The 26,104-nt window shown below is 40.7% G+C and overlaps 1 protein-coding gene across 13 annotated transcripts in view; it reads right to left on the bottom strand.

Moving 5' to 3' along the window:
• Positions 1–22,030, bottom strand: part of UBR5 (ubiquitin protein ligase E3 component n-recognin 5) — a 137,696-nt gene extending 115,666 nt beyond the window's left edge. For 7 of the 13 annotated variants that reach the window (XM_086336220.1, XM_086336215.1, XM_086336213.1 and 4 more), the window contains exon 1: positions 21,001–21,438. In XM_086336220.1, the coding sequence (XP_086192346.1) occupies positions 21,001–21,065 (65 nt within the window). In that variant the 5' untranslated portion in view covers positions 21,066–21,438. Of the gene's footprint in view, positions 1–21,000; positions 21,439–21,462 lie in introns of those variants that run through there. The other 6 variants (XM_086336221.1, XM_086336216.1, XM_086336214.1 and 3 more) reach the window with 1 other exon arrangement.
• Between the last annotated feature and the right edge of the window lie 4,074 nt (positions 22,031–26,104).

The following is a 26,104-nucleotide window of genomic DNA, read 5'->3' on the forward strand; positions in this document are numbered from 1 at the left end:
TTGCTGGGAAATCCCATGAACAGAGGAACCTGGCGGGCCAAAGTCCACAGGATCGGCAAAAAGTCTAACACAACTGAGCGACTGAGCACACGTGCACCACTTCGAAGACAGCAAAGAATGACTCCAAATATCGACCACTGTACCCCATTAAAAAACACTGAAAGACATCTGAAATACATCTTGTAACTAATACAAAAGACCAACTAGACCAACTGAAGCTCAGGGATGAAACTGTACTTCTTAGCTTAACTGTACTGCAAAAATCATGTGAATCCACAGCATCTATTAAAATCCTGGTTATCTCAACATTTCCAAATTACATTTAGAATTACCTCTGTCTTACCCAGTTATATATCAAGCAGCTACATAAAGTGTAATTAAGATACCATGGCCCAGTGGACACTTTGTTTGACTTTTCCAGAACTTCCTATCAGTTCTACTCAATTTAGCAATTAATCATTTATTGCTTTGTCTCTAATACTGCTGTCCTACTTTTTACATTCCTATTTTTTTAATGACACAGTAATCTCCTTAATGATAAAAATCTGTGACTTAGCTTTTGCACATCTGGGTATTTAGTACATTGCAGATATCACACAGATTGACTAAAGATACTAGCATATTACACAAAAGCAGAGACTAACTGTTCACAACACTTCTCAGCCAAACAACACACAAAGGATGGAAACGATTTACCGTCACTATGGTAATGATTCTAATGTGTCCCCAGTCCACCATCTCACACCCTAGTGTGTCCAGATGGACAAAGGAACAAAAGCTGACTCAACAGGAACCAGCATACTGGCTTCAGAAATGAACAACAGTCCTAGTTTCAACACTTAACTGAACACGGACACGATCTGTCACTTGATGGCCCTCGTTCCTCCATGAAACCCCAGGCAGAGGGAAGAAAAGACACAGGAGGAAGAGCCTACATCCTCTGCAAACAGATCAAGATCTCAAAGCCATGAAAAAGCTGCATTCATGCAGGCACAAGATAACATTAATGTACTGCCTTCAGATGCTGGAGCACAGTCCTTTACTATGACACTGATTTTATCTACAAATGTTAACTTCAGATCACATAACCCATGAGCCTCTGCAGCAGACTCTGTTAATGGGCCTTAATAAGGAAGGGCCTGTGCTCAGAGACCTACCACCCCACAGCTGTGCAGCCTGAGAGCCACGCTCAAATGCCTTCAGCGCAAACTGCCTCTGCAACAGCACTGCCAGGCTGCCGACATCTCAGAGCTGCTAAACGAGATGATGTTTCCAAAATGCAGTGCTTCACACATGATAAGGAGTAACAATGCTAAAAATGTTTAAAATGAACAAAGTGCATAATTTTCCAAGTCCGAGATCAGCTTCTAAACATTACATAATTCTAACCCAGAAAGTTACAATCCTCAATTTCCATAACGGGGCCTCCACAAAACAAGGACTTCTCATTATAACTTCAGATTTTACCAGTGCTCACTTTAGTTATAAAGCTGTGTGTACTATAAAATTCACTGTTCATTGGGGTTTTTAGTAGCCCTAAATGTAAAAAAGATTCAGTAAAAATGTATCTCAGAGCATGATTAAGAAAAAGTTTCTCTCTGATATAACATGATAAAAATTAATTTTTTAGCCACTGCTCTTTTTAATCATGGCTTGCAGGAAGTCCAAAATATGATTCAACTCAAACTGACACTTCACTGACATTTCCTACCACCTTTCTCATCTAAAACTTCCACCCACTCTCCTCCATGCTTTTAGTCCTGGGAAGGCCCTTAGAAACTGTCTACCCCACATCTTCATTTTATAATGACAACAATAAAGCCTCTTCTGGCTAGAAACAGTAAAAAACAACAAAAGCTACTGCAGGCACAAAAATAAGATGCAGGGTCTTTCTTTTTCACATTCACACAAAAGACGATGCAATTTCATCATATATTCCATTTAATAAAAACTGCAAAACACCATGTAAAATGATACATGACCAATATCACTTTAAAACTGACCACAAATAATACACCTAATAACAAGATTTATTTCTTACAAATTTTACATGCAAATAGATGTCACCTTCATATTAACCTTACTGGTAGCCTACATTTATGCCAACAATAACCCTACCCAAAAGACTTAGAACTCTCCTCTGGAACTGTCTGTAAAGCTTCTTTTAAATGCCACTAACTAGGCGGTAGCTAGTACAAGGCCTGGTATGGAGTAGGTATGCAAATAAATGATAATTAAAATAGATTCTGCAGCAATACCTAGTCATTTCAAGACAGACGTGCCTCTGGATATAGAAAAACATTCAGTCCTAAAGCTGACTAATCAAAGGGATGGTAAAGCTGAGTAGTTTCTGTCCCAAGAAATTTCTGTTTCACAGGAAATACCCACTGCATTTGAGCAGTCATAGTGAACAACTTATCACTGGCCCACATTTCAATCTTTAAGTCTCAGGACACAGCAAATGTTTCACATTTCCTAAACAAACCACCTGACTCTAAGTGGAATACCAGTATTCTGGCCTAGAGAATTCCATGGACTGGGGTCACAAAGAGTTGGACACGACTGAGCGACTTTCACTTTCAGTGAGGTCAAAGAAATACATTTCCCTTGGTTCCCCTAATGATTCTGACTTGGATGTTTCTGGAGCGAGGTCTATGGTATTGAGCTGTTTAACTGTCTACTTTAATACTTCGGTCTGGAAATATTATGTGCACTAGTAGTTACTGCTGCCATAAAATGCATTATGTCCAGCACAATAAATATCAAATCTTCACTGTTTCTGTTGTCAAATACATGGTATCAATCTTTCCTAAAACTCCATTGTACCCAAATCTCCTCCTGAACAATTACACTTTACTATTAGTTTATCATTGTTTTTAATGGTTGTGGTAGTCTTTTAAAAAAAAATCCGTAAGTTCTTTGGTATTCATGCCATCAAGAGGTGAAGTCTAATCCTTCTCCCAAATATGGGCCTTATGATTTGTTTCTTGAACAAACATCTGGGCTGAAGAAATACTGCATGACTGCTAAGGCTATGTCAGGAAAGGGCATTCTAGCCTGGCTCTCTGTCTTCTGGGACACATGTCTGTTAAACTTTGCGCTACCTGGTAGACCTCACAAAGGTAGAGATGCCTGAGAAACATCAGCATTTCACATCCCAGCCATCTGAATCTTCTAGAGGATTCCAGCTACCATCTGACAGCAGCTGCATAAATCTAGTTAAGAACCACCTAGCTGAGTACTGTCAATCACCTGAAATAATAATAAATGAGTACTGTTTCACACCATTAAGTTTGGAGTGATTATACAATAAAAAACCAGAATGATGGTCAAAAGAAATCTCAGCATTTTCTTTGGTCCTAGTTCCACTAGTATATGAATAAAGCCTCATTTTTTATTCATCTCTGATAATCTTCCTACCAATTTCCTTTAACTGTGCCAAGTTTAAAAACCAAAACTTTATATACCTAAACCTGTGAACTTTCTTAAATGTTTATATCACCTATCTTATTTACAAATCTATTTAACCTTAGACTCACCTGAATAGTAAATCTTTTCTCAAATGCCAATCTTTACATAATATCAATAGAAATTCTATACTTCTATATACTCTAGTAACTAATACAACATTGACGAGCCAACTCTCCTGTCAATCACCCAGTAACATATACTGACAGAATGGTCTCATGTCCTCATTCCTTCAGTTCAGAGACCACATAAGGAAACAGAAGTGGACAAGGCCAAAACCTTCACCATCTGCTGATCTCTTATTAAAGTGGTCTCCAAAAACCCCTGCAAGTTTTACAACTGCACAACGCCCACATCTTTTGAAGTCAAGCTGGTGCTCATCATAGGATGTTACCTGACAAACAACATGTAATCCAATGCAAGACATGTGCAGAGTGAAACTGCAAATCTTGCAAATACGCATGATTCCATCAGATCTACAGAAAGCAACACTGAGAAATTCATTAAAATACAGACTGCTGACAAATGAAAATTATATACACAGACCAATTAAAAGTTCATAAAAATTGGAAACAATGACACAACTATAAACGGAATAATTTTAGTATTTCAATAATTAAGTGCAGCCCTTGGAAAAATCACAATTTTTTTTTTAAATGACTCCATGACAAAATTCAAATGAAGCCAATACAATGCGTGGGCCCTGACTGAATTCTGGTTTGAAAAAACTAAGCTAACTAAGCATACAGACATTTTAAAGACAAGTGGAGAAAAGCTAAGGTATGAAGGAATCTTTGTTAATTTTCTAAAGTGAGAATGATGGCTGTACAGAAGAAGGCGCATGCTGTTGGTGATGCAAGTCCACCATGTATTTGAAGTTAAAAAAAGCACCAGGATGACTGCAACTTCTAAACAGCTCAACAAAGTCATTTATATATACATGTGTATTCTGCAAATTTGGAAAAAATAATTACCAAAACAACAATTACTGAATGGATAAGGTAAAAACTCCCTGTTACCTTCTTTCAATTTTTCTGCATATCTGAAAATGTTTACAATAGAATGTTGGGTGGGAAAAAGAATATCCGCCTCACCAAAATTACATACACATATAGAGTCAAGACTTCCTCACTGAAGGAAGGTCTCCTCCTACATGAAAAGAAATATGGGGGGAGGGTGGAGGAAGGGGGTGTCAAGTGAAGTTATAATGTGGTATCTTTCAATGTTACTAAAACAGTACATTCAAAAAATCCATACACTAAATTCATTCCTTATTCTAGAGACTGGAATATAGTTCTAAACTAATTTCTATTAAAATAAAGTACTTTATTTTGCTTACTTTTGAAGTTCAGATTAATTTAACAAAAATATGTACTAACATATGTCAAGCACTAGGAATGCAGAGACCACAATCAGCCTGTCTTCGAAGAGATGATCACTCAGCTCCCCTGATGCCACTCACAGGCTCAAACTGAAGGAAGGACAATTTAAAGAGTGGTTCTGCAGGATAATGAGAATGTTTAAGAAACCATTTAGGGATACCGCAAAGAGTAATTTGGTGGGCTTTCCCATCATTCCTAACTGATTACATTTTTAACAGAAATACATTTCAAATAGATGTGACATATGGAAATTAAACACCACACATTTCAAAAGAAGTGTTTCATAACTAATAACTCAAAAAGTACATCACTAAAATGTAAGCTCCTCAAGGGCAAGAATTTTGGCCTCTTTAGTTCACTGATACAGCCCAAGTATCTGGCCCAAAACAAGCCCTCAGTACATATTTGTTGACTAATAATGAACGAATGAATGAACTGAAGTTGAATTTCTTTTCATGTTCATTTAAATTATGGTGAAACTTCTGGTCAATTTACTAGGAGGAAAAAAGTGCTTAACTTTTTTATCACAATGTTTTTGCCTGTCTTCTCCCTGGGTGAAATCTGAATATAAAATGGAAATGGTAAGCTTTAGCCCAAAATCCAAAAGTCTTTCAACACATACAACTTCTTTGAGACATGGCTGTGAATAAATATTCTGTAAACTCAAGTCAGAAATTATGTCCATATATCTGATGTCATATATAGGACATAATACATATTATATGACATAACATATATGTCATATATTAATGGCTCTGTTCAATATCAAAGTTCAAAACAACTTTTAAAAATAATTATTTGTAGAATCATTCCTCAGTTTTATACAAAGAAATTATACTTCATGTAAGAAGTTTCTAAAGAAAAAACTAGTGAAATTTCCTGCTTTACATGAATAGCTAACTAAAACACTTTCCTAGGGATTTATTCTTTTTCTATTATTAAAATAATATATACTCACACAGAAGTATATAAAATACTAAAACATATTAAAGAGACATCAAAAGCAACCATTCATAACCCATAAACAAGCACACTGTCTTTTTCTTTCACCAGTTCTTATGAAACTTTTATCTTTTAACCTGGTTAAGACCATGAACTGTTTAACACAAAAAAATGTAGTCTTTTATTTATCTCAGTGATATTATTGGTCCGTTCACAGGATTTTCCCAACAGCATTAAGGCATTTGAACTAAACCATCTATCCAAGCTTGTTTGTTCCCGTTAACACTAACAATTACTAACAACTTGGCTGGAGAGAGGTTTAAGGATGCTATTTGTAGCCATGAAATCAAGCAGCTGGCCAAAACTAGGATGGAATTCACACCCTTAACTGCCCTGAACTGGTTTAGTTGCTCTATGTCTAACCCACTACACACATATAAGAAAACTATTCAACTGATGTAAAACCCTATATATGATCATTCTCTCACCTTAGGGGCTTCACATATGCTGTTCCTTCCACCTAGGAAGCTCTTCTAGTCCTCCAGGCCCTACCCTACATCACACATCTCCCCACCAGCTCCTCAGCCTACACCATCTTCAGAATCCTGTCCTCCTGTTAAACATTTCTTCTTCCAATAAGATTTCCTTCTTTGCAAGACTGGGCTATGTGCCTTTGGTGAGGAATCTTTTACTTCATCTTTCCCCGTATTATCATACTGCACTCTAATGGCCTGTCTTTACAAAAGACTAAGCTCTACCACCATATACCCAAGGTTAGAACTAGCATGTAGCAGAAGCCCCACAAAATCTGCTGAATTAAACGATAAGATACTATTTAATGGCACACATGTGCAAACATACAGTGTATACATATTAATATTTAATTGCATATGTGCATATATATATACACACGCTAAATGGTGTGCATGTGTGTATATATATACTAACAGGTATGTGTGTATCAGAAAAATAAGTTACTTCCCATGCCCATTCCAAGAAGAAAATAAAAAGCAATAAAGCTGAATTACTGTAGCATCTAGTCTGCCACTTCACTAATCATCTGGGCATGCTAGCACTCAATTCCCTCAGCTGTAAAATATGAAAATCCTAAAATCCTCCTTGATGTAAAATTTTGAACATCTCAAAAATGACTTTCTACTCAGCAAAGTCAAGTAGACTTGTAATCTACTCAAGTCAAAAGGGAGGATCAATTATTAGAGCCTACCATAGCATGATAATAGGTACCCTAGAAAACAGAAGATAAATTCCCACTGAGCACTTAAAAGGTTAGCAGGACTGCTCAAACATCCTCCCCAAAGAGAAAAGCCTCAACCCACCCCAAACCAAAGGTGAGCAAACACTCCCAAGCCCAGGAGGTATATGCCATCAATGAGCTTTTGCTTTATCACACTTTATTTCAAATAACTTTTTGCTATCCAGAACCTTCTCCCATTAAGTTTATATGGAAAGTATAATGAAAAGATAACATAATTTTATACTAATTAAATTTACTCATGTCAAATCAAATACAAGAGCCCTATCAGTTAAAAAATTGAGGGGAATAAAAAACAAAACAGAAGAGTTGGGTTGATTTTGAAGAGATCCACTCCAGTTAAACAAACAAGGTGTTCAGAGTTTAGAATGTCCACTGCTTCTAAATAGAGGCTTCCCAGGTGGCTCAGTGGGTAAAGTATCCGCCTGCAATGCAATGCAGGAGACCTGGGTTCGATCCCTGAGTTGGGAAGCTCCCCTGGAGGAATGGCAACTCATTCCAGCCTTCTTGCCTGGAGAATCCCACGGACAGAGGAGCCCAGAAGGCCGCAGTGCACAGGGTCACAAAGAGTCAGACACGACTGAAACAACTGAGCATTGCTTTTAGATACCCATTAGAATGAGTTCAAAGAACAGAACAGAAGGTCTGAGGCAGGAAATAAAAATCAAATCTTAGAAGAGCAAAGCTGACCAATACATATTAAATACAATTCATAAAACAGTATCTAAAGGCCAACAACCACACAGACTCAGAGAGATGAACTTTCAGACGTCACATACATCCATCCCCTCATCTTACAAGTGAGTAAACTAAAACTCACTGTAAGGAAATGACTTGCCCAAGATTACATGACTGATAATAGAAGAACCAAATGTCTCCTGACTCCAAATTTAGTGTCTTCTCAGTTTTCAGAACTCCTTCCCCATCAGGGCCTGCCTACCAAACACAAAGTCTTTCAGAGACACATAACACTGTAAGAACTGTAATACTTGATAATGAATGTCATTATCACAAAACAAACCTTCTGAAAACAGATAAAAATTAGAAAACTTAAAAGATTCAGAAATGCATTTTTGATTTTCATCTCATCTTGGGGTCTTAAATCCCGTATGAAATGCAAAACCCGTAAAACTGATCACAAGTATCTAGACCCATAAATCTGAAAATATTCATTGGCAGTGTACTACATGAAATTGTCATTTTAAATGACAGTAACAATGAAAGCATCAGAGAACACCAGGTTGCATTTTGAAGTTTCTCTGTGCTCCGACACTGCTCTCCTGGCAGCATTCAAGGCAGCCACTCCAGTACTCTTGCCTGGGAAATGTCATGGACAGAGGAGCCTGGAGGGCTACAGTCCATGGAGTTGCAAAGAGTCAGGAACAACTTAGCAACCAAGCCCAGCCTGTGTAGGCATAAACAGAAAGGAGCACAGACTCCCCACATAAGCTCTTCAAGCATCCCCTAGACCCTCCCTGCCACTTTCCAATATCTCTTCCACAACTAAATCAAAGCACTAGAAACTTGTTTTCACACCCCAGCGGGCCATTAATCTCTTATGTTTTTATCCCTAGACAGATCTTTTGCAAACAAAAAGCAAAGGAATGACAACAACTGATTTAAAAAAAAAAAACAAAACCCACTGTCTGTATGTAAACTGTTCTCAAAACAATTCAACAGTTCTGGACTACTATTGAAACTCTGATTATCAGTATCAAATACAGACATCTATGATGAACCTCTGGTTGCTACTGGCATCTTCAATGACTATAAATGAAAACTCTTTAGGCTCAAGAGAATGGAGGTAAGAGGATGAACCAGTACCCACACCCTGAAACCTTGTCTTCAAAGCCTTTTGCAAGCACCAGGTTAAATCATCAGATCCTTCTTCTCTGTCACTTACAGTCTCCCTTAGCACTTAATTCTTTATTTACAGGCCTGTTTCCCCATTAAACTGAAAGCTCCAAGAGGGCAGAGGCCATCATCTTTGCATCACAATGTACATAATTTAGTTGAGAAAACAGTCACTGAATTGAGCAAAAGAGTAAAATTTTCCCACTTTGCCTCTTTATTTTTTCCATTTATCAACAAAATTTAAGTAAAAGAAACCATGGACAACCTTAGACCCACAGTCCTTTCTTCCTCTGAGCCATTCTACAATACAAAAATCCTTTTCCCTACCACAATCCTAAGAGCACAGAAACTGGAGCAGAAAAATCCTAATAATCTGGTCCAATTCTCTCATTTTACAAATGAGAGTTACAGCATTTATTAATGGTCACACACCCAATTAGTATCAGACACACACGCAAACCAACAAATCCCCAACCGCTTCCTCCAATTTATATCCCATTATCACTGTATCAAAAACAGACTGACTGCCTACTGTGTGTGTGTGTTAGCCACTCAATCGTGTCCAACTCTTTGCAACCCCAGGGACTGCAGCCCTCCAGGCTCCTCTAGCCATGGGACTCTTTAGGCAAGAATACTGGAGTAGCCATTCCCTTCTCCAGGCAACCTTCCCAACCCAGGGACAGAACCAAAGACTCCTGCACAGCTGGCAGACTACCGTCTGGGCCACCAGAGAAGCCCTGATTGCCTACTATATATCCCATCAATTCAAAATCATCCAAGAATACCAAGTTTTCTTTATGTTTGTGTCTTCTAATCTATATTTTCTTAACAGACAAAGACTTCTTAAAAGTGCATATGCAGAAAATACATCTTCCCATTTCTAGTACTTTGACAAGGATGTGAAAAATACTTGGCATAATCAAGATGTTACCATTGGGAGAAGCTGGGTTATGAGTACATGGGTCCTTTTCTGCATTATTTTTTCAACTACTTGTGAGTCTATAATTATTTCAAAGTAAAAAGTTAAAAATAAATTAACAAACATGGCCCACCTACCTGATGCCACTCCAGGACCCACTAACCTATCACTTCACTCTTCTACAAACTTTCCCAAAAGAGCCAGAAAAAGTTCCAAATGCTTCTCAACCCAAATTCCAGGAAGGGTTGGTGCAGCTACCCCAAGCCTAGCACAACATTTGAGAAGCACACAAACATTTACTGAACAAGGGAAACTCACCTAACATTGTTCTCGACTCTGCCGGCAACACACAGCAAATATTGACACGGGGCAAACTCTTCTGTCAGTCTTTCATAGTTTGCTAGTCGCCTGTGGATCAGTGTCACTCCCCTAACCAAGACTGTAAGCCTATGAGCACTGACATGCATTTTTAAAAAGCTACCCTCTCAGTGTCTCTCAGTTCTGGGGAAGACCTGATTTTTATGTAACTTATTTCAAATTTTTTAAATTTCATTTGTAAAAACAGAAAAACAAATAAGAATTACTCTGGCCTCAGACAGACGGCTAGAGAGCCTACAGTCTGATGGAGAAAGGATGGCTGGGGCAGTGAGGAACGGGCAAGTTTGGCCCTATTTGCTGTCGTCATTGTTGTTTAGTCGCCAAGTCGTGTCGGACTCTGCGACCCCACGGACTGCAGCACACTAGGCTTCCTTCTCCTTCACTACCTCCTAAAGTATTATCAAACTCATGTCAATTGAGCCGATGATGCTATCTAACCATCTCATCTTCTGCCAGCCTCTTCTCCTCCTGCCTTCAATCTTTCCCAGCATCAGGGTCTTTTCCAATGAGTATTCTCTTCACACCAGGTGGCCAAAGTATTAAAGAGTTTTAGCTTCAGCATCAGTCCTTCCAATGAATATTCAGGGTTGATTTCCTTTAGGACTGACTGGTTTTGCTGTCATTGATGAATTTTAAAACAAAGAAATATGGGTAAGAGCCTTTTATACCAGGATCTTCAAACCTTTTGTTCCTGATGATGGCAGTCTATTTAGACACTATGAGAAACACTGCTTTAAATCAAAAAACCTCTTAATCAGAAAAGGCTACCACAGTAAATGTTTTTACTACAATCTGGTTAGGTTATATTACTTACAAAACTTTAACACTATTGCCAGAAAAATTTTCCATTAAAAAAAAAGATTTTAAATATATCACCCTCAAAAATAAATGCTATCACCTCTCAAAAATATCAGTTGAATTTACAAAAAAAAAAAAAAGATTGAATCTTCATGTCAACTGAAAGCTTTTTACATTTCCAAAGAGACTTCTGAGGAATCAAGAGACCCTGGAGAAGAAAAGCAAAAGACCAACTGGCCTAGAATCCCTGCCATTCCACAGGGTTTTATGAAACCAAAGTCATTCTGGATGGTATGGGAAGGCTGCTAACCACACACTGACTGGAATCAGGTGTTGTATTTCTTTTTCAGTATCTCTCTGCTCTCCGAAGTGGCAGAAAGATGAGCAACTGCCAACAAAATCAGCCCCCATGTCATCTCTGACCTGCACACCATGGGTCGCCAACCTCCCCTATAGAAGACAGCCATTCCTGGTTCTGTGTCCCCTCGGCAGTGACAGAAACCCAACAGAAAATCAGTAGAAACATGTGGCAGCAATTTGGATTCATCCCTGCTGGCAACTGCAAGAAGCAAAGAAAAAGTAGTTCCTAGAGGGCAATGGCACCCCATTCCAGTACTCTTGCCTGGAAAATCCCATGGATGGAGGAGCCTGGTAGTCTGCAGTCCATGGGGTCGCTAGGGTCGGACACGACTGAGCAACTTCGCTTTCACTTTTCACTTTCAGGCATTGGAGAAGGAGATGGTGGCCCTCTCCAGTATTCTTGCCTGGAGAATCCCAGGGACAGGGGAGCCTGGTGGGCTGCCATCTATGGGGTCGCACAGAGTTGGACACGACTGAAGCGACTTAGCAGTAGCAGTAGCAGTATACTCTCCTAAAGAACCACCATAGCAATGGTCCACAGCATCCAAGGACTCCCTCACTGTTCACAGCATCCAAGGATTCCCTCCCCCCTCAATATTCTTGATCTATAATTATCACAACACCTGATAAGCAGAAAAATGCAGTTACTTAAGGAAAACACCCAGGGACTTCTCAAAGATGAAGTTTAAAAATGAAAAAGTTTAAAGTGAAGTTTAAAAATTACTAAAAATATAAGCATACGAAGAGAATGAATGTTTAAACTAGATTTGCACAGACCCACACAAAAATCACCTGTCTGGTGCTTCCCTTAAAGTTTCCATATGCAGATGATGACACAGAGCAACAACTTGACTACTTCAAATTCCTTTGGACAGGAAGCAAAGTCACTCCCACAATGGAAGAATGTAGACAGTGAACTATACAAGTTCATATACTCCTCCCCTCAAAGCTTTTCATATAAAACCCTATTTTCATCACTGAGACATCAAAATAACCCTACCATATTATCTCTGCTCTTTTGACATTCTTCATCAAGTTAACTTCCTGATCTCAAATTTGGCTTTTGCTAAAAGCTTACAAAAACCCATCATCCTCCACTTTTCACATCACAGCAGCAGGCTGTTTCTCCACAGGAAAACACTCAGGTGAACCTCCACCAGGCCTCTGAGAAAGTCTTAGAGCAGGTCATAAAGAGCTACACCACCTTGTCATATGAATTCTAGAATGGCATATTCATGCTGGGGCAGAGCCAGTTTCTTGAAATGGTAGTTTCTCAATACTTTTCCTTTTATACTAAAAAAAATGGGGCCTGAACTGATGAGAAAGGAATCTATCTATTCATTCAATTCACAGTGCTCCCTAGACTGGACACTGTCATAATCTTTATAACTAGTGATCTAGAATACCACTATTACTAATGAAATTCCAAACTATATAATCTCTTTTATATATGTGTATGTGTGTATATATATATATATACACACACATATATACATTAACATGAAAATTTGCTATCAAGAAAAACGTACGTTTGAGTAGCTTTTTCCTAATGCAGCATGATCACAACTATATTTTAAAAGAAAAATCTATGTATAGGGAAAAAAGAGACCAGAAAGTCACCAAAATACTACCAGTGATGGCACTCCTGCTAGACTTTATAAACTGATTGTGTTTTCTGAATCTTGTGTAAAAATGCTTTTTATTTTTTATATAAATTTATTTATTTTAATTGGAGGCTAATTACTTTACAATATTGTAGTGAGAATGCTTTTTAATAGTAAGGAATTTTTGAAAACTATTAACAGTCAAAAACTTGAAAACAGCTCAAATTTCCATCAACTAGAAAACAGATAACAATATAGTGATTATCCAAACAATGAAATACTACTACCACAATTAATGTGGCATCTGGTCCCATCATTTCACGGCAAATAGATGGGGAATAAATGGAAACAGTGAGACTTTATTTTCTTGGGCTCCAAAATCACTGTGGACAGTGACTGTAGCCATGAAACTAAAAGACACTTGCTCCTTGGAAGGAAAACTATGACAAACCTAGATAGTGTATTGAAAAGCAGAGACATCACTTTGCCAACAAAGGTGTGTACAGTCAAAGCTGTGGTTTTTCCAGTAGTCATGTAATGAATGTGAGAGTTGGACCATAAAGAAGGCTGAGCACCAAAGAATCGATGCTTTCAAACTGTGGTCCTGGAGGAAGACTCTTGAGTCCCTTAGACTGCAAAAAGATCAAACCAGTCAATACTAAAGGAAATCAGTCCTGAATATTCACTGGAAGGACTGATACTGAAGCTCCAATACTTTGGCCACCTGATACGAAGGAAGAGCCAACTCATTGGAAAAGACCCTCATGCTAGGAAAGATTAAAGGCAGGAGGAGAATGGGATGACAGAGGATGAAATGGTTGGATGGCACTACTGACTCAAATGGATATGCATTTGAGCCATCTCCAGGAGATAATGAAGACAGGGAAGCCTGGCGTGATGCAATCCATGGGGTCCCAGTCAGACATGACTTGGTGACTAAACAACAAACATAATTAACAAAAGAAAAAAAAACTGTTACATGTGCTAAGGAAAAGTCACCAGACACATGATCCCTATTCCATGAAATTCTAAAAAAGGCAGAATTATAGTGAGAGAAAGAAGAATAGCTGTTTTTCAGGAGCGTGGTGAATAGCTGTTTTTCAGAAGGGGCTCAAAAAGCAAAAGGGCACCAGGGAACTTTTGGGATCATGAAAATGTTCTGTATCTTGATTGTAATCATGGTTACACAACCATACACATTTGTCAAAACTCAAACTGTACACTAAAAATGGGTGAATTTTATTGTATGTAAGTTAAACTTCAATAAAGCTGAGTTACAAACTAAATAAGAATAAATAAAGTTGAAAACATTTTATTAAGGTGAATAATACCATTGGAAACTGAACAAATAACATCACTTTGCTGTTTAAGCTTATATTTTTATTTACACATGAAGTAACATTAATTTGTAATGCTTTACTCAATATCCTGGAAAAAATGAGGATATCAGAAACCAGTTACCTAAGAATTTATCATATTTCTCATTTTGAAGGAGTTTATTACCACTATAGTGATCTTATCAAGAAAATAATATAAAATATGATCTCACTAGAGAATAATTTCTAATAGCCAAATTCAATTTACCAGTAATCTTACCTCTATGAAAGTGTTAGTCACTGAGTTGTGTCCAACTCTTTGTGATCTCATGGACTGTAGCACACCAGGCTCCTCTGCCCATGGCGTTCTCCAGGCAAGAATACTGGAGTGGGTTGCTATGCCCTTCTCCAGGGGATCTTCCTGACCCAGGAACAGAATCTGGGTCTCCCACATCACGGGCAGATTCTTTACTATCTGAGCCACCAGGAAGTCTTACCTCTATATTAAGTTAGAAGAATGTTGTAAACTTTTCACATGACTTATGCCTCAATGTACCCCACTTTCAAGAACTCTGTCTTTCCATCATTATTATAAGCAACTTGCTGATCAAATGTTATCCCACTACAGGTTAAAGATGTGACAACATCTGTCAGGAATATTTCCAATGTAATCTTGCCTATCCATCTAAGGCTATTATCCAAACAAACTTCTCTTAAGAATGTCAAATTTTATAACATGTTAAAATTTAATTAGTTCTATTATGTAAAATTGCAAAACGGTCAATCATCAAAAATAAGCTTTCATGTAACAACAGGAAAAATCTAAACAGACTGAACTCTGAGATTAAGATAATATTTTTAAAGCTTTCAACTTTGAGATATATAATGAAGGTATATCAAATAAATGATCTGAGGGAAAGGAATAAAGAGGGAAGAGACTTGAAATCAGATTGGCCATGAGTAGGTAACTGTTGAAATGGGTGCTCACTATACCATCCTCTTTACTTTTGTATTTGCTTTAAAATTATTTAAAATAATTTTCAGAATAAAACTTAAAAACCAATTATAAAAACAAATCAACATTTCAAAATTACAGTGAGCCAGGAGGCAGGCTGTTGTCATTTGCTCAGAATGCCAAGGTGTCAAAATGACAGAAACACAGACTATAATTAGAGTTTGTTTTCTTAACTAGAAATACAGTTGGCCCTGTGTCTCCAAGGGGTATTGGTTCCAAGAGCCCCGGCAGGTACCAAAACCCTTGGTTGCTTAAGTCCCTTTATAAAATAACTAGTATAAATAGTTAGCACTTGGTATCTGTGGATATGAAGGGCCTAGTGTATGTATGATGAAAATGGGGCATAAAGACATAAGTACATTCTCCTGTAACATAAAATTACTCCCCTCAATACACTCTGCAAGATCTACTTACATGTAATTTGACACAGTCCTCAGTGACTAAACTTTCCTTTAAAGACTATTTTCTAAATAATGTTAATTGTTAAGGAAAAATCCTGACCTTTCCTAAAGTTCATCCCATTATTCCTAGTTGTACTCCTGTGTACTATGTAATTGCCTTCCCAAGTATCTGTTTACTCCTAGACGTACAATTTAGTCACTGAGTTTTTGATTTATAAAACTAATCTTCCCTTGTCTTCATTTTGAATTTTTTGTTTGGCTATTCCATACCCTGTCTTTAATCTTACTTTCCTTAAACAACTTAATCATTTTAGTGAGGCTTGCCTGGACTTTCCCAGTAAAGTCACTCTAGTATTATTGTTTCTAGGTAACTATCTCAATAATCATATAGTCAGATTTCCCACTGGTTTGGTGACGTGATTTTTTTTGGTGTAGCACAATGAAACTGTAGGCAGCTTTCAGCTATTATAACCTCTACCCACCACAATCTTTGTTCAGCTCCACATAAACCCAGGCCTCTTTTCTGGATCCTACTGAAGGGATGAGGATATGCCCGAGTCTATAAAACCCAACAGTTCCTAATAAAAATAAGATGCACTTACTAAATGCCAGGTATTGTGCAAAAAGCTCTTTCTGTGTCAACCCTGCCCAACAGAATTTGCAGTGATCATGGCACTGTTCTGTATCTGCACTGTCCAATACCGTGCCACTAGCTACATGTGGGCACAGAGCACTTGAAATGTGGTTACTGTTACAGTTCCACAGTAACTTGTTAATTTTATTTCTTTTCAACTAATTTCAATTTAAGTAAGTCATGTCTTGAGACTAACTTATATTGCTTGAATTTTTCATAAATCTCCCTTTAGTTTTATATCTGTATATATTCAAGATGATCTATGATAGAGTTTCTGAACCTCACCACAACTGACATCATGGACAGGTTCATACTTTACTGTGGGGCTGTCCTGTGCATCACAGGGTGTTGAGCACCACCTCTGATGTCTACCCAACTAGAGGCCAGTAACAATGCCCCAACTAGGACAATCAAAAAACGTCTCCAAACACAGCCAAACATCCCCAGGGGGGCAAAAACTACACCCAGTTGAGAACCACTGGTCTAAGACTAACAGTCTGGATTCTGTACTCAATGCTAAGGATATTCTAGTGCAATTCCTCTAGTTCCTATTTTTCTATTTGGAAACCAGGCAAAATGTAAAAGCAATAAAAAGTAACTATCTCTTTATAATATTTTCCACAGAACCTATAATATTGTGCTTCCCACCGGCTATCTCAACTATTCTTCACCAACCAGGGTACTATACCTGATTTAGAAACTGAGTCTGAAGGGGGTGGGGAGAAGCGACAGGGAGTGAGACTGTAAGTGCTTGAACGACTCGCCTACCACAACATAGTTAATAACTAGCAGGGCTGAGACAAACCAGATTTAGGAATTCCTAATTTTAAACTCCTATCTACACTACCTTATTCTGTAGCCTTATAGCATCTAAAGGAGGAGCTCCTCGGAGAAAAACATTTTTGATATAACAGTCTCAACCCCAATTGTTTCTGGTCACACAGCACATTATAATGCCTAAGAACAAAGTTCACAGGAAAATTCCACATCCAGACCAACAACGTGAACTGGGTTTCAGTGTAGTCAACCTGCATCCCAAAGAGTAATTCAAGACAGGGACTAGCCTCAGGGACACATATCACCTTAAAAGGCCTCTCCTAACCTAGTACTAGGAAAGCACTAAGAGGTTCCGGGCTCTGACAAAAGGCCCAAATCAATTTGAAGCACAGGAGGGAGGAGTTGAGGAGAAGGGGAAATCAAAACTCTAAGACAGGTGGCTGCACAAAGGCTGGGACACCTCAGAAAGCAGAGATTTCCTAGAATACAGGCCATGTGGGACAGTGAAGAGACCTAGACTTCAAAAATCAAAGATCCATCATGTGGCCCTCATCTGTCAGTACCCTGGATAAATTCCATAAACTTAGGCCTGGTTTTCCAGCACATCTGTGAAAAGACTGGTCTACTGACTTCTTCAGCACCCCAGAGTTTGGTGAGTTGCACTTCCAGCTCTCCTCTCAATCTCAAAATGCAGTACCATGTTCTTGGTATGGTTTTTACTACTGATATTTCTTGAGATGTTTTAAGCAGGAACATAGCACTAACTCAAGGAATTCACTAGAAAGAAAATCAAAATGTCACACAAGTATCTGAGCACTGAGTGGTTTCAATTCCATACAAAGAATATTTGCTGAGGGGCCAGCTCTCTGCACCAGGGACCTTGTAATCATTCTGGAAATCCACAACCAACATCCCAGGCTCTCGGACTGCCTAGCCATCCCCACCTGTATTCTACTACTGCATTATTTGACTCCCAGGGCCAATAATTAAAAGATTTTAACCCAATATACCAAGACTGTCACAGAAATGCATGAGTGCATGCTTAATCATGTCCAACTCTTTTGCAACCCCATGGACTGTAACCCATCAGGCTCCTCTGTCCATGGGATTTCCCAGGCAAGAATACTGGAGTGGGTTGCCATTTCCTTCTCCAGAGGATCTTCCCAATCCAGGGTTCGAACTCATGTCTCCTTCATTGGCAGGATTCTTTACTGCTGGGAAGCCCATCATAAAAATAACAAGTATAAAAACAGAGGAAACGCACTCCAGTATTCCTGCCTGGGAAATCCATAGATAAGAGAGACTGGTGAGCTACAGTCCATGGAGCGGCAGAGTCAGACTTGACTTTAGAGACTAAACAATTTTTAGCTTTAGCTTTTTTGCCTCCACATCACCCTGTTAGTATCATTCTGCCATTTGTTTTGTTTTGCCTGCTTCTTTTATTCCTCCTGCTAAAAATGAAAAAAAAAAAAAAAAACCACAAAGGGAAAAAAATCAGATTTTTTTTTAATACTGAGTACATTTTAAACGCTGACATCACATTTCTACACTAAACAAAATATATGACTTTTAATAGGATGCAGCCATTTTAAATAGAAAACTTTATTTGTACAGCAAAATATTGGTGTTTTGAGGCATTTTGACTAAGCAATTTATTTTCAATACCATGCTGCCAGTCCAATCTTACTGCTTTTCAGGTAAATACTAAAGTATATGTATTTATAGATTTTTTTTTCACTGAAACTATCAATTATCATTTCATTTGTGACTATCTTTTCTATTACCAAAACTTTCTTTAAACCTTGGTAGATTTTTTTCTAAAGGCAAAAGTTTTCTGGGCTCATTCTAGTTAAGTTAAAAGGTTCCAGAAAGAGTCTAGTGTGGAAAAAGATTTCCCTTAAACAATGCAGCAATGGGTTGATCTATTATTTTCCAACTAGGTATGCAAACAGGATCTTCTTCTGAAGGGGAGACACAGAAGAGCTCCACAAGTCAACTACTAAAAAACTGGAAAGCATGACTATCTCAAATGCTGCTTTCACAAAACAGACCAGACATTTTACTGCTACTAGATACAACTACAGGTTCCTAAAATTTTATCTAAGCTATTTTTTTAAATATCTACACACATTATTGATGCACATATTTTACGATCCCATTTTCGGAACCACCTGTCTTTATTTCTCATGAAAGTTGAAGACGATCCAAATAGTCTCAATATTGTATACTGAGAGTACAGGAGTCAAAGCTGATTATTTGTTTACACCAAGAATGAAAAAAGAAAAGGTACCTTTAAAAAGAATACATGTAAATTTCTAGACTAACTGAAAGAGGAATGCTCAAAAATTATTCAAAGTGCCTAACAAAACCGCAAAATAGGTTTTGGCATGCACGATCAATTGAGTAAGTTAGTTTGGATTCCTGGTATATGAAGTTAGGATTAGTATAAAAAATACACTGTACTTCTCTCCTGGTGCAATGTAACAAGCTGCCCTACAAGCATGGCCAACTGGGTTCTATGAATGACAGGCAGTACAGCTATCCTCACTACAAGCCTGGTTCTAAAATTTACCCAAAAAAAAAAAAAAAAAAAACTTTATGTAAAAGTCTTAACAAAAGATTTGTAATGAAATAAAATCGGAGTAAGACTGCATTATAAATGACTTGAAACTTATTTTCGTACTTAAAAGAACTATGTGACCACTCCAAATTAGTATTTTAAGAAAGTATTCCAAAAGTTTTACAAACATGTTAAATACAATATGGCTACAACAGCAAAGATTAGACAAATCCGAACCCAATGCCAGAAACCAAGCCTCCAGCTTCCCGGATTGAAAGGCTGTCCGCCCCACCTGAGGCGGTTAGATACCCCGAGACAGAGGCCAGTATCTCAGAAGCAAGTTAGGCCTCTTCCTCCCTCGGGGAAGTGCATGACAAACAGGGCTTCATGCAATTTATGTCACCCGGTCACTTAGCAAAAATCGTATCTAACTTCTAAAAGTGGGCCCTGACGGCCTTCTATATTTACGAGGAAAATAGAGAGTAGCGAAAGTTTGGGGATAGAAACTTAAAATGCCCCACTTTCTGACCCTGTAAAACATTTAACCCTCATTAGATCTGAGTCCTAGCTTCTCAGCCTTGCCTAATGGAGGTCTCCCTCAACCTCTTCGGAATCTGTTTTGCAACGGGGAAGGAACTTTTCCTGCTTTATCTCAGTTCCCTGAGAGCATGCGGCCTTGCAATTCAATATCCTAAACTGGCAGGGAACGGTGGAGGAGGGAAGGGGAGGAATCCGGAGTCAAAACAGCCTCCTTATGAAAGACCAGAAAAAAAAAAAAAAGAAAGAAATCATAATTCCTCCTCCGCCCACAGCAAAACCCATCCCAGAAATTTACAGCGTGTTAAGAAAAGCAGCACTGAGAACTGCAAACGTAAGAGTTTTCCTTTGACTCTACGCACGGTTTTCAGCTGTCAAATTACAACTCAGGAAAACACTATCATTAGAATAAAAAAAGGAAACAAAAAAGCTCGCACCACAGGGACTGGGAAGCAGGAGCTGCCAGCACCGTTTCGAGAGAAAACAGAGCAAAGGGAACCCAATCCACTTCCCTCCCCGCCCCCCACCCTCGCCTAAATTCATCCCCTCCCCGGACCGGCAAGCCTCACTGCAGGGGCTCAAATTTAATAATAATAACAATAATCATGGCGCTTCCTCCCTCCCGCCACCCCACCCGCGATCTGCAGGGAATCAGCTTCTCCCACCCGGGTCCCCCGACCCCACCCCGCCCCGCCTCCCCTCCCCCCGGGAGCTCCAGGCCCCCGCCGGTCCGACCACCCCACCGGACACAGCTCCCGGGGGCCCGGGCGAACCCAGCCTACCCCGGGGCCTCTCGCCCGGCTTCTCCGCTTCCCTCTTTTTTTTTTTTTTTTTCAACCTCCACCATCCCCCATCCGCATTGTCTGTCTCAATTCAACTTTGACTAATATGGATTCCTCGGGCCTGGCCCGGGCGGTGATGAAGCTCCCCCCACAGGGAGCTGGATACCCACCCGCCGCCCCCACCGAGTTCAACGCGGCTCCTGCGTGGAGGCGGGGGGACCGGGGGGCGTTAGAGGGTGCAGTGCGCTTCCCCGTCCACAGCTCGCTTCCCCCCACACCCCCCCGACCCCGCGGCCCCGGCCCTTGGGACCAGAAGTTTGCCCCGGAAGGGACCTAGCCGGGGGGCAGTGAGGACCCCCGCCCTCCCCCACCGGCCGCCGGTCCGGCGCGGCCCCGTGGGGGAGGGGAGGGCGGGGAGGAGCCCCTCCCCCCGCCGCCCGGCCCGCCCGCCGGCCCTATTACCTGTCATTGAGCTGGTCCTCGGTGCCCGGCAGCGGGTGAACCACGAAATGGATGGACGTCATGGTGCTTCCTTCTCGTCGTCCTCTCGAGGACGGCCCCCTCCCGCTCGGCTCCCCCCACCCCCGAACCCCTTCCCCTCGTCAAAACCCACAGCCACAGCCGCCGCCGCCTCCCGGTCCCCAAATGAGAGAAGCAAATGCGCAGGGGCCGCCACCGCCGCCGCCGCCTCCCTGCCGGGCGTGTGTCCGCGGCGCGGAGGTCCGGCGGGGCGGGCAGGAGGGCGGATCAACACGCCACCCCGCTCCCTCAGCGACAGCGCGCAGGAGTGCGAGGCCGGCGGCCGGGACCCGGGGCGCGCCGCCGCTGCCGCCGCTACCGGCAGCCGGACGTCGGGAGAGGGGCCCGACTGAGGAGGGGAGGGGGACGGGCTGCGAGCTGTGGGGCCGGTGTGTGGTCCCGGCGGCGGACGGGGTCCGGACTAAGGAGGTGGGGAGGGAAATGAGCCCGCTCGGCGCGTCACTGGCGAGAAGCCGCCGCCGCCAGCGCCGCCGCCGCCATCTTCACTTCTGCCCCAGTTTCTCCGTCTCGCAGGCTCCGCTCCCGAGCGGCGGGGGAGGGGCGAACGGGAGGAGGAGAAGGAGGGAGGGAGGAGACCGGCAGGCGGGGGGCACGGCCGCGAGGGGGCGGGGCTCCGGGAAACGGGCAGCGAGGCCCTGCCGATTGGGCGGCTCAGCCACGGCGCTGTAAGGCGCGCGCCGATTGGGCCGTTCGGCTCCCGAGCCCGGCCCCCCCCCCCCCACCGGGGGGGGGGTGGGCTCGCTCCCGAGTGAGTGTTCAGGAGAGCACGTGTTCGGGACAGATGAGGCGGAGGGGCGAGCCGGCTGGGGCGGGGAGTCCGGGAGGGAGGCTAAGTGTGTGTCCCCAGCACGATGGTGGTGGGAGGGAACAGGGGCTCCTCCAGTCTCGCGCTCTGATTTCTCTTGGGGCAACCCTAATTATTTTGCGGACCCTTAGGGGTTTTCTCTTGTTGTTTCTCGTCCTTCACATCCGCAGTTATATTTAAAGTGGAAGTGTAGAAATCTGTTAAGGGGCAAGGAACGCACAGCGTTTTATTGGAGAAGTAAGGTAGTTATGTAAGGGCCTTTCCAGAAGGTCCAATCGTAGGATTATAAGCTGACTTTGCAGCAACTTCTTTTTATCACCCTGATTTCCCCAGTCCCACCCGCCACGCAACTGCCACCATCACGTATCCACACAAAGACAAAATGTGGAAATTTCCACCGATTTCCTGATTTAAATGACTCATGAATTTTAATTCTTTTAAATGAAAGATGAAATATCTCTTTCATCGAAGATGTTTCATTCTTCAGCTTATGATCCGTGGGATCATAAGGGCTAATTCTTGAATAGATCTGCCTTTTTCTAGGGAACCAGTTAATAGATTTTTTTCTCAAAGGCTTCTCTGGCCCTTTCAAAAAATCAAGTACCTCTTTCAAGAGAAAAAAAGTGAAAACATGAAGCCTCTTTCTCCAGTATGTTCGGTTAAATTAAGGGTCCTGTGAAACGTTCTTAATTTTAAATATCACTTTTCTTCTGTTAGTGCATTACACATACGCGCTTGCTTAGAAGTTCTTTTGAACAAAATATGTGACTATTTATAAATCAGGATAGAGTAGGTACCCCTTGAGACAGATAATGGAACACTTTTGTAGGTCACCAGCTCCAAAATGGCCCAGATTAGACTAAAAAGTGATTTCAAGGCCTCTATTTATTAGAAATTCGTGGGAGCCACAGGGAAGCAGAGTAAACCAATGGACACTGTTAGTTTTGGAGCCAGACGGACTTGAATTTGTGCCGTTTCTAATAATTATTAATTGTGTGGACTTGATTATATCATTTAACCTATCATAGCATCTTTTTTTCCTCATTTGTGAAATATTCCATAGTAATAGATCTACATAGGGTTTTGGTGAGGCCTAAATAAGATAGTGTATGTCAAGTACCTAGAGCACTTCATAACATACAGTAATCTCAGCAAGCGGAAGCTTTTATTTGTCAAGTTGCTTACTGTGTGCCACTTGACAAATATACCACTTGACTATATACCACTTTATACACTTATGTCTTTTATTACTCAAATCACATTATGGAGTAAATAATATTATCCCCATTATATAGATGAGGATACTGAGGCTCAAATACCTTATAAGTGCTGAAACTGATTCCATTGCTCTTTCCACTATACCACAACTGTCATCTACTTAATAATTTAGAAGGAACAGATTATTCAAAGTCAATGGGAAAATGTGATATGATAAATGCAATAAGAGTGCTGTGAAAGTTAAAGGAGGAAGTGGTTCCAGCCAAGAGAATTAAGAAAAGTCATTTCGTTTAAGCTTTCAAGAATGTTCTGGGAAAACAGAACATCCAGTTTAAACTTAGTCATTTTAGTTGTGCCCCTGGACAAACTCCAAAGTCCATGCTTCATTTCTCTTTCCTCCATATCTGCCCTCCTTCATCTTTTCATTGTGCTTCCATCCTGCTTTCAACTTGATTTACCAACTGAGATTTTCTATCCTGGTTGAAGGCTGGTCTCATCACTCTTCAGCAGCCCATTCAAACTACCCACTTGGTCTGTGACTGACAACTATCTTGGCATTGTCCAGGCTGCCATGTTAGAACATTCATCTCCCTAACACTATGGTGGGTCACACTTTGAACCCGAAAGAGTAAGAATAAAGGCACAGAGTTGTGCATCACATGGTTGGGGAAGGAGGGAATACAGATAGGGAAGGGAAATAAGCAAGGTTCAAGCAGAAGCTTCTTGAAAAGCCAAAGTACAATACAAGTTGAGAAAAGAAGGCTGGAGTGAGCTTCTTTTCTAACAATTTGAACTAATTTCTTTGAGGACAACTAAAAAGTTAACCAAAAATATTTCTCTAAACCTGCTTAAAGGAACAGGAGAGTTAACAAAATAATGATGAATTACCACACTAGGATCCAAGGGATGAATAAGACACAAAGAAGTGAGTCCTGTGTTTAGAGCCACTTTTTCCCCTGGGATGAATGCCAGTTCCAGAAAGACCTAGTGAGAAGCCAAGAAGTTGAGCAGTTTTTCTGACAAACTCTCAGAGCTAAAACAACAGACACTGATGTCCAAGGTTCCCTAATGCAGTAGTGAGTGAGTACTAATGAACTCCTCTCACTTTGTGTGGGGCCCTAAAGGACTGCAGCTCTGAAATAAGCCATGTCTTAGAATTGGTTTCCCCCAAGACATACCTTGAGTCAAGGATGTGGCCACAAGTATTTAGGAAGTGACCGCAGGAAGCACTGTATGGAAATGGAGAAATGAGACAGCGAATGGAGAAAAGTCAATAAAAGCAGGTTGATGAACGTTTTGCCACTGTAGACAACTAGAATTCGATCCCACTGTGGACAACTGGAATTCAGTCCCACTGGGGGTCATCAGAGAGGCTGTTAGGACATATCTTAGAATTAGCCCACTGAGCGGAGAGGAAGCTAGAGGTATTTATCCATTAATTCTACCTCTCAGTAGTTGAGGATTGTTCCTGGGATGTGAATCCCCTTAGACTTCAAGCTTTCCCCACTTGTGGGCAAAGCACACTCCTAAGGCCAAAAAATAGCATCAAGAATGAAACAAACAGACAAACAAAAAAGGAGTGAAAGAAACATAAAGGTACTTTATGGGGGTGGGGCAGGGAAGAGGGGGCAAAGTGAGAAAGAAAAAGAAATGTGAGAAATTTTAAGCAGTTGACCCATACTTAAAGGTATTAGGTAAAAGGAAACTGATTTCCTGGTATAAGCTCAGAGAGGCATAAAAGGATGAAAAATAAGAAGGGAAAATATGTAGGTATATGAATGTTGACTGAATAAACAATGGACCATAAAATTCCAAAACACCGACTATACCAAATGCTGGCAAGGATGTAGAACAATTAGGACTGTCATTGATTCCTGGTGGGAATGCAAAATAGTACAGCTATCTTAGAAGATAGGTTATGATTTCTTAACAAAACTAACATACTCTTAACATGTGATCCAGGAATCATGCTCCTCAATATTTACCCAAAGGAGTTGAAAATTTATGTCCACACAAAAACCTGCACATAGATGCTCACACCAGCTTTATTCACAATTGTTAAAACTTGGAAGCAACAAAAAAGTCCTTTAGTAGATGAATGTGTAAATAAACTGTGGTTACATCCATACAATGGAATATTATTCAGTACAAAAAGGAAATAAGCTGTAAAGCATAAAAAGACATGAAGGAACCTTAAATGCATGTTACCAAGTGAATCTGCCTGCAACGCAAGAGACCCGGGTTTGACCCCTGGGTCGGGAAGATCCTCTGGAGAAGGGCATGGCAACAAATTCCAGTATTCTTGCCTGGAAAATCCCATGGACAGAGGAGCCTGGAGGGCTCACAGAGTCAGACACGACTGAGCGACTAACACTGCTACTGCTAAGTGACAGGAGTCAATCTGAGGTTATATACTGCATGACCCCAACTATATGCTATTCTGGAAAAGGCAAAGCTGTGGAGATGGCTGAAAGATTCATGACTGCCAGAGGTCAGTGGAGATGGGAAGAAGAACAGGCAAAGCAGAGGATGCTTAAAGCA

Source organism: Bos grunniens, chromosome 14, assembly GCF_055505025.1.
Source record: "Bos grunniens cultivar Pamir isolate PY7600 chromosome 14, Bosgru_T2T1.0, whole genome shotgun sequence".
Classification (NCBI taxonomy): domain Eukaryota; kingdom Metazoa; phylum Chordata; class Mammalia; order Artiodactyla; family Bovidae; genus Bos; species Bos grunniens.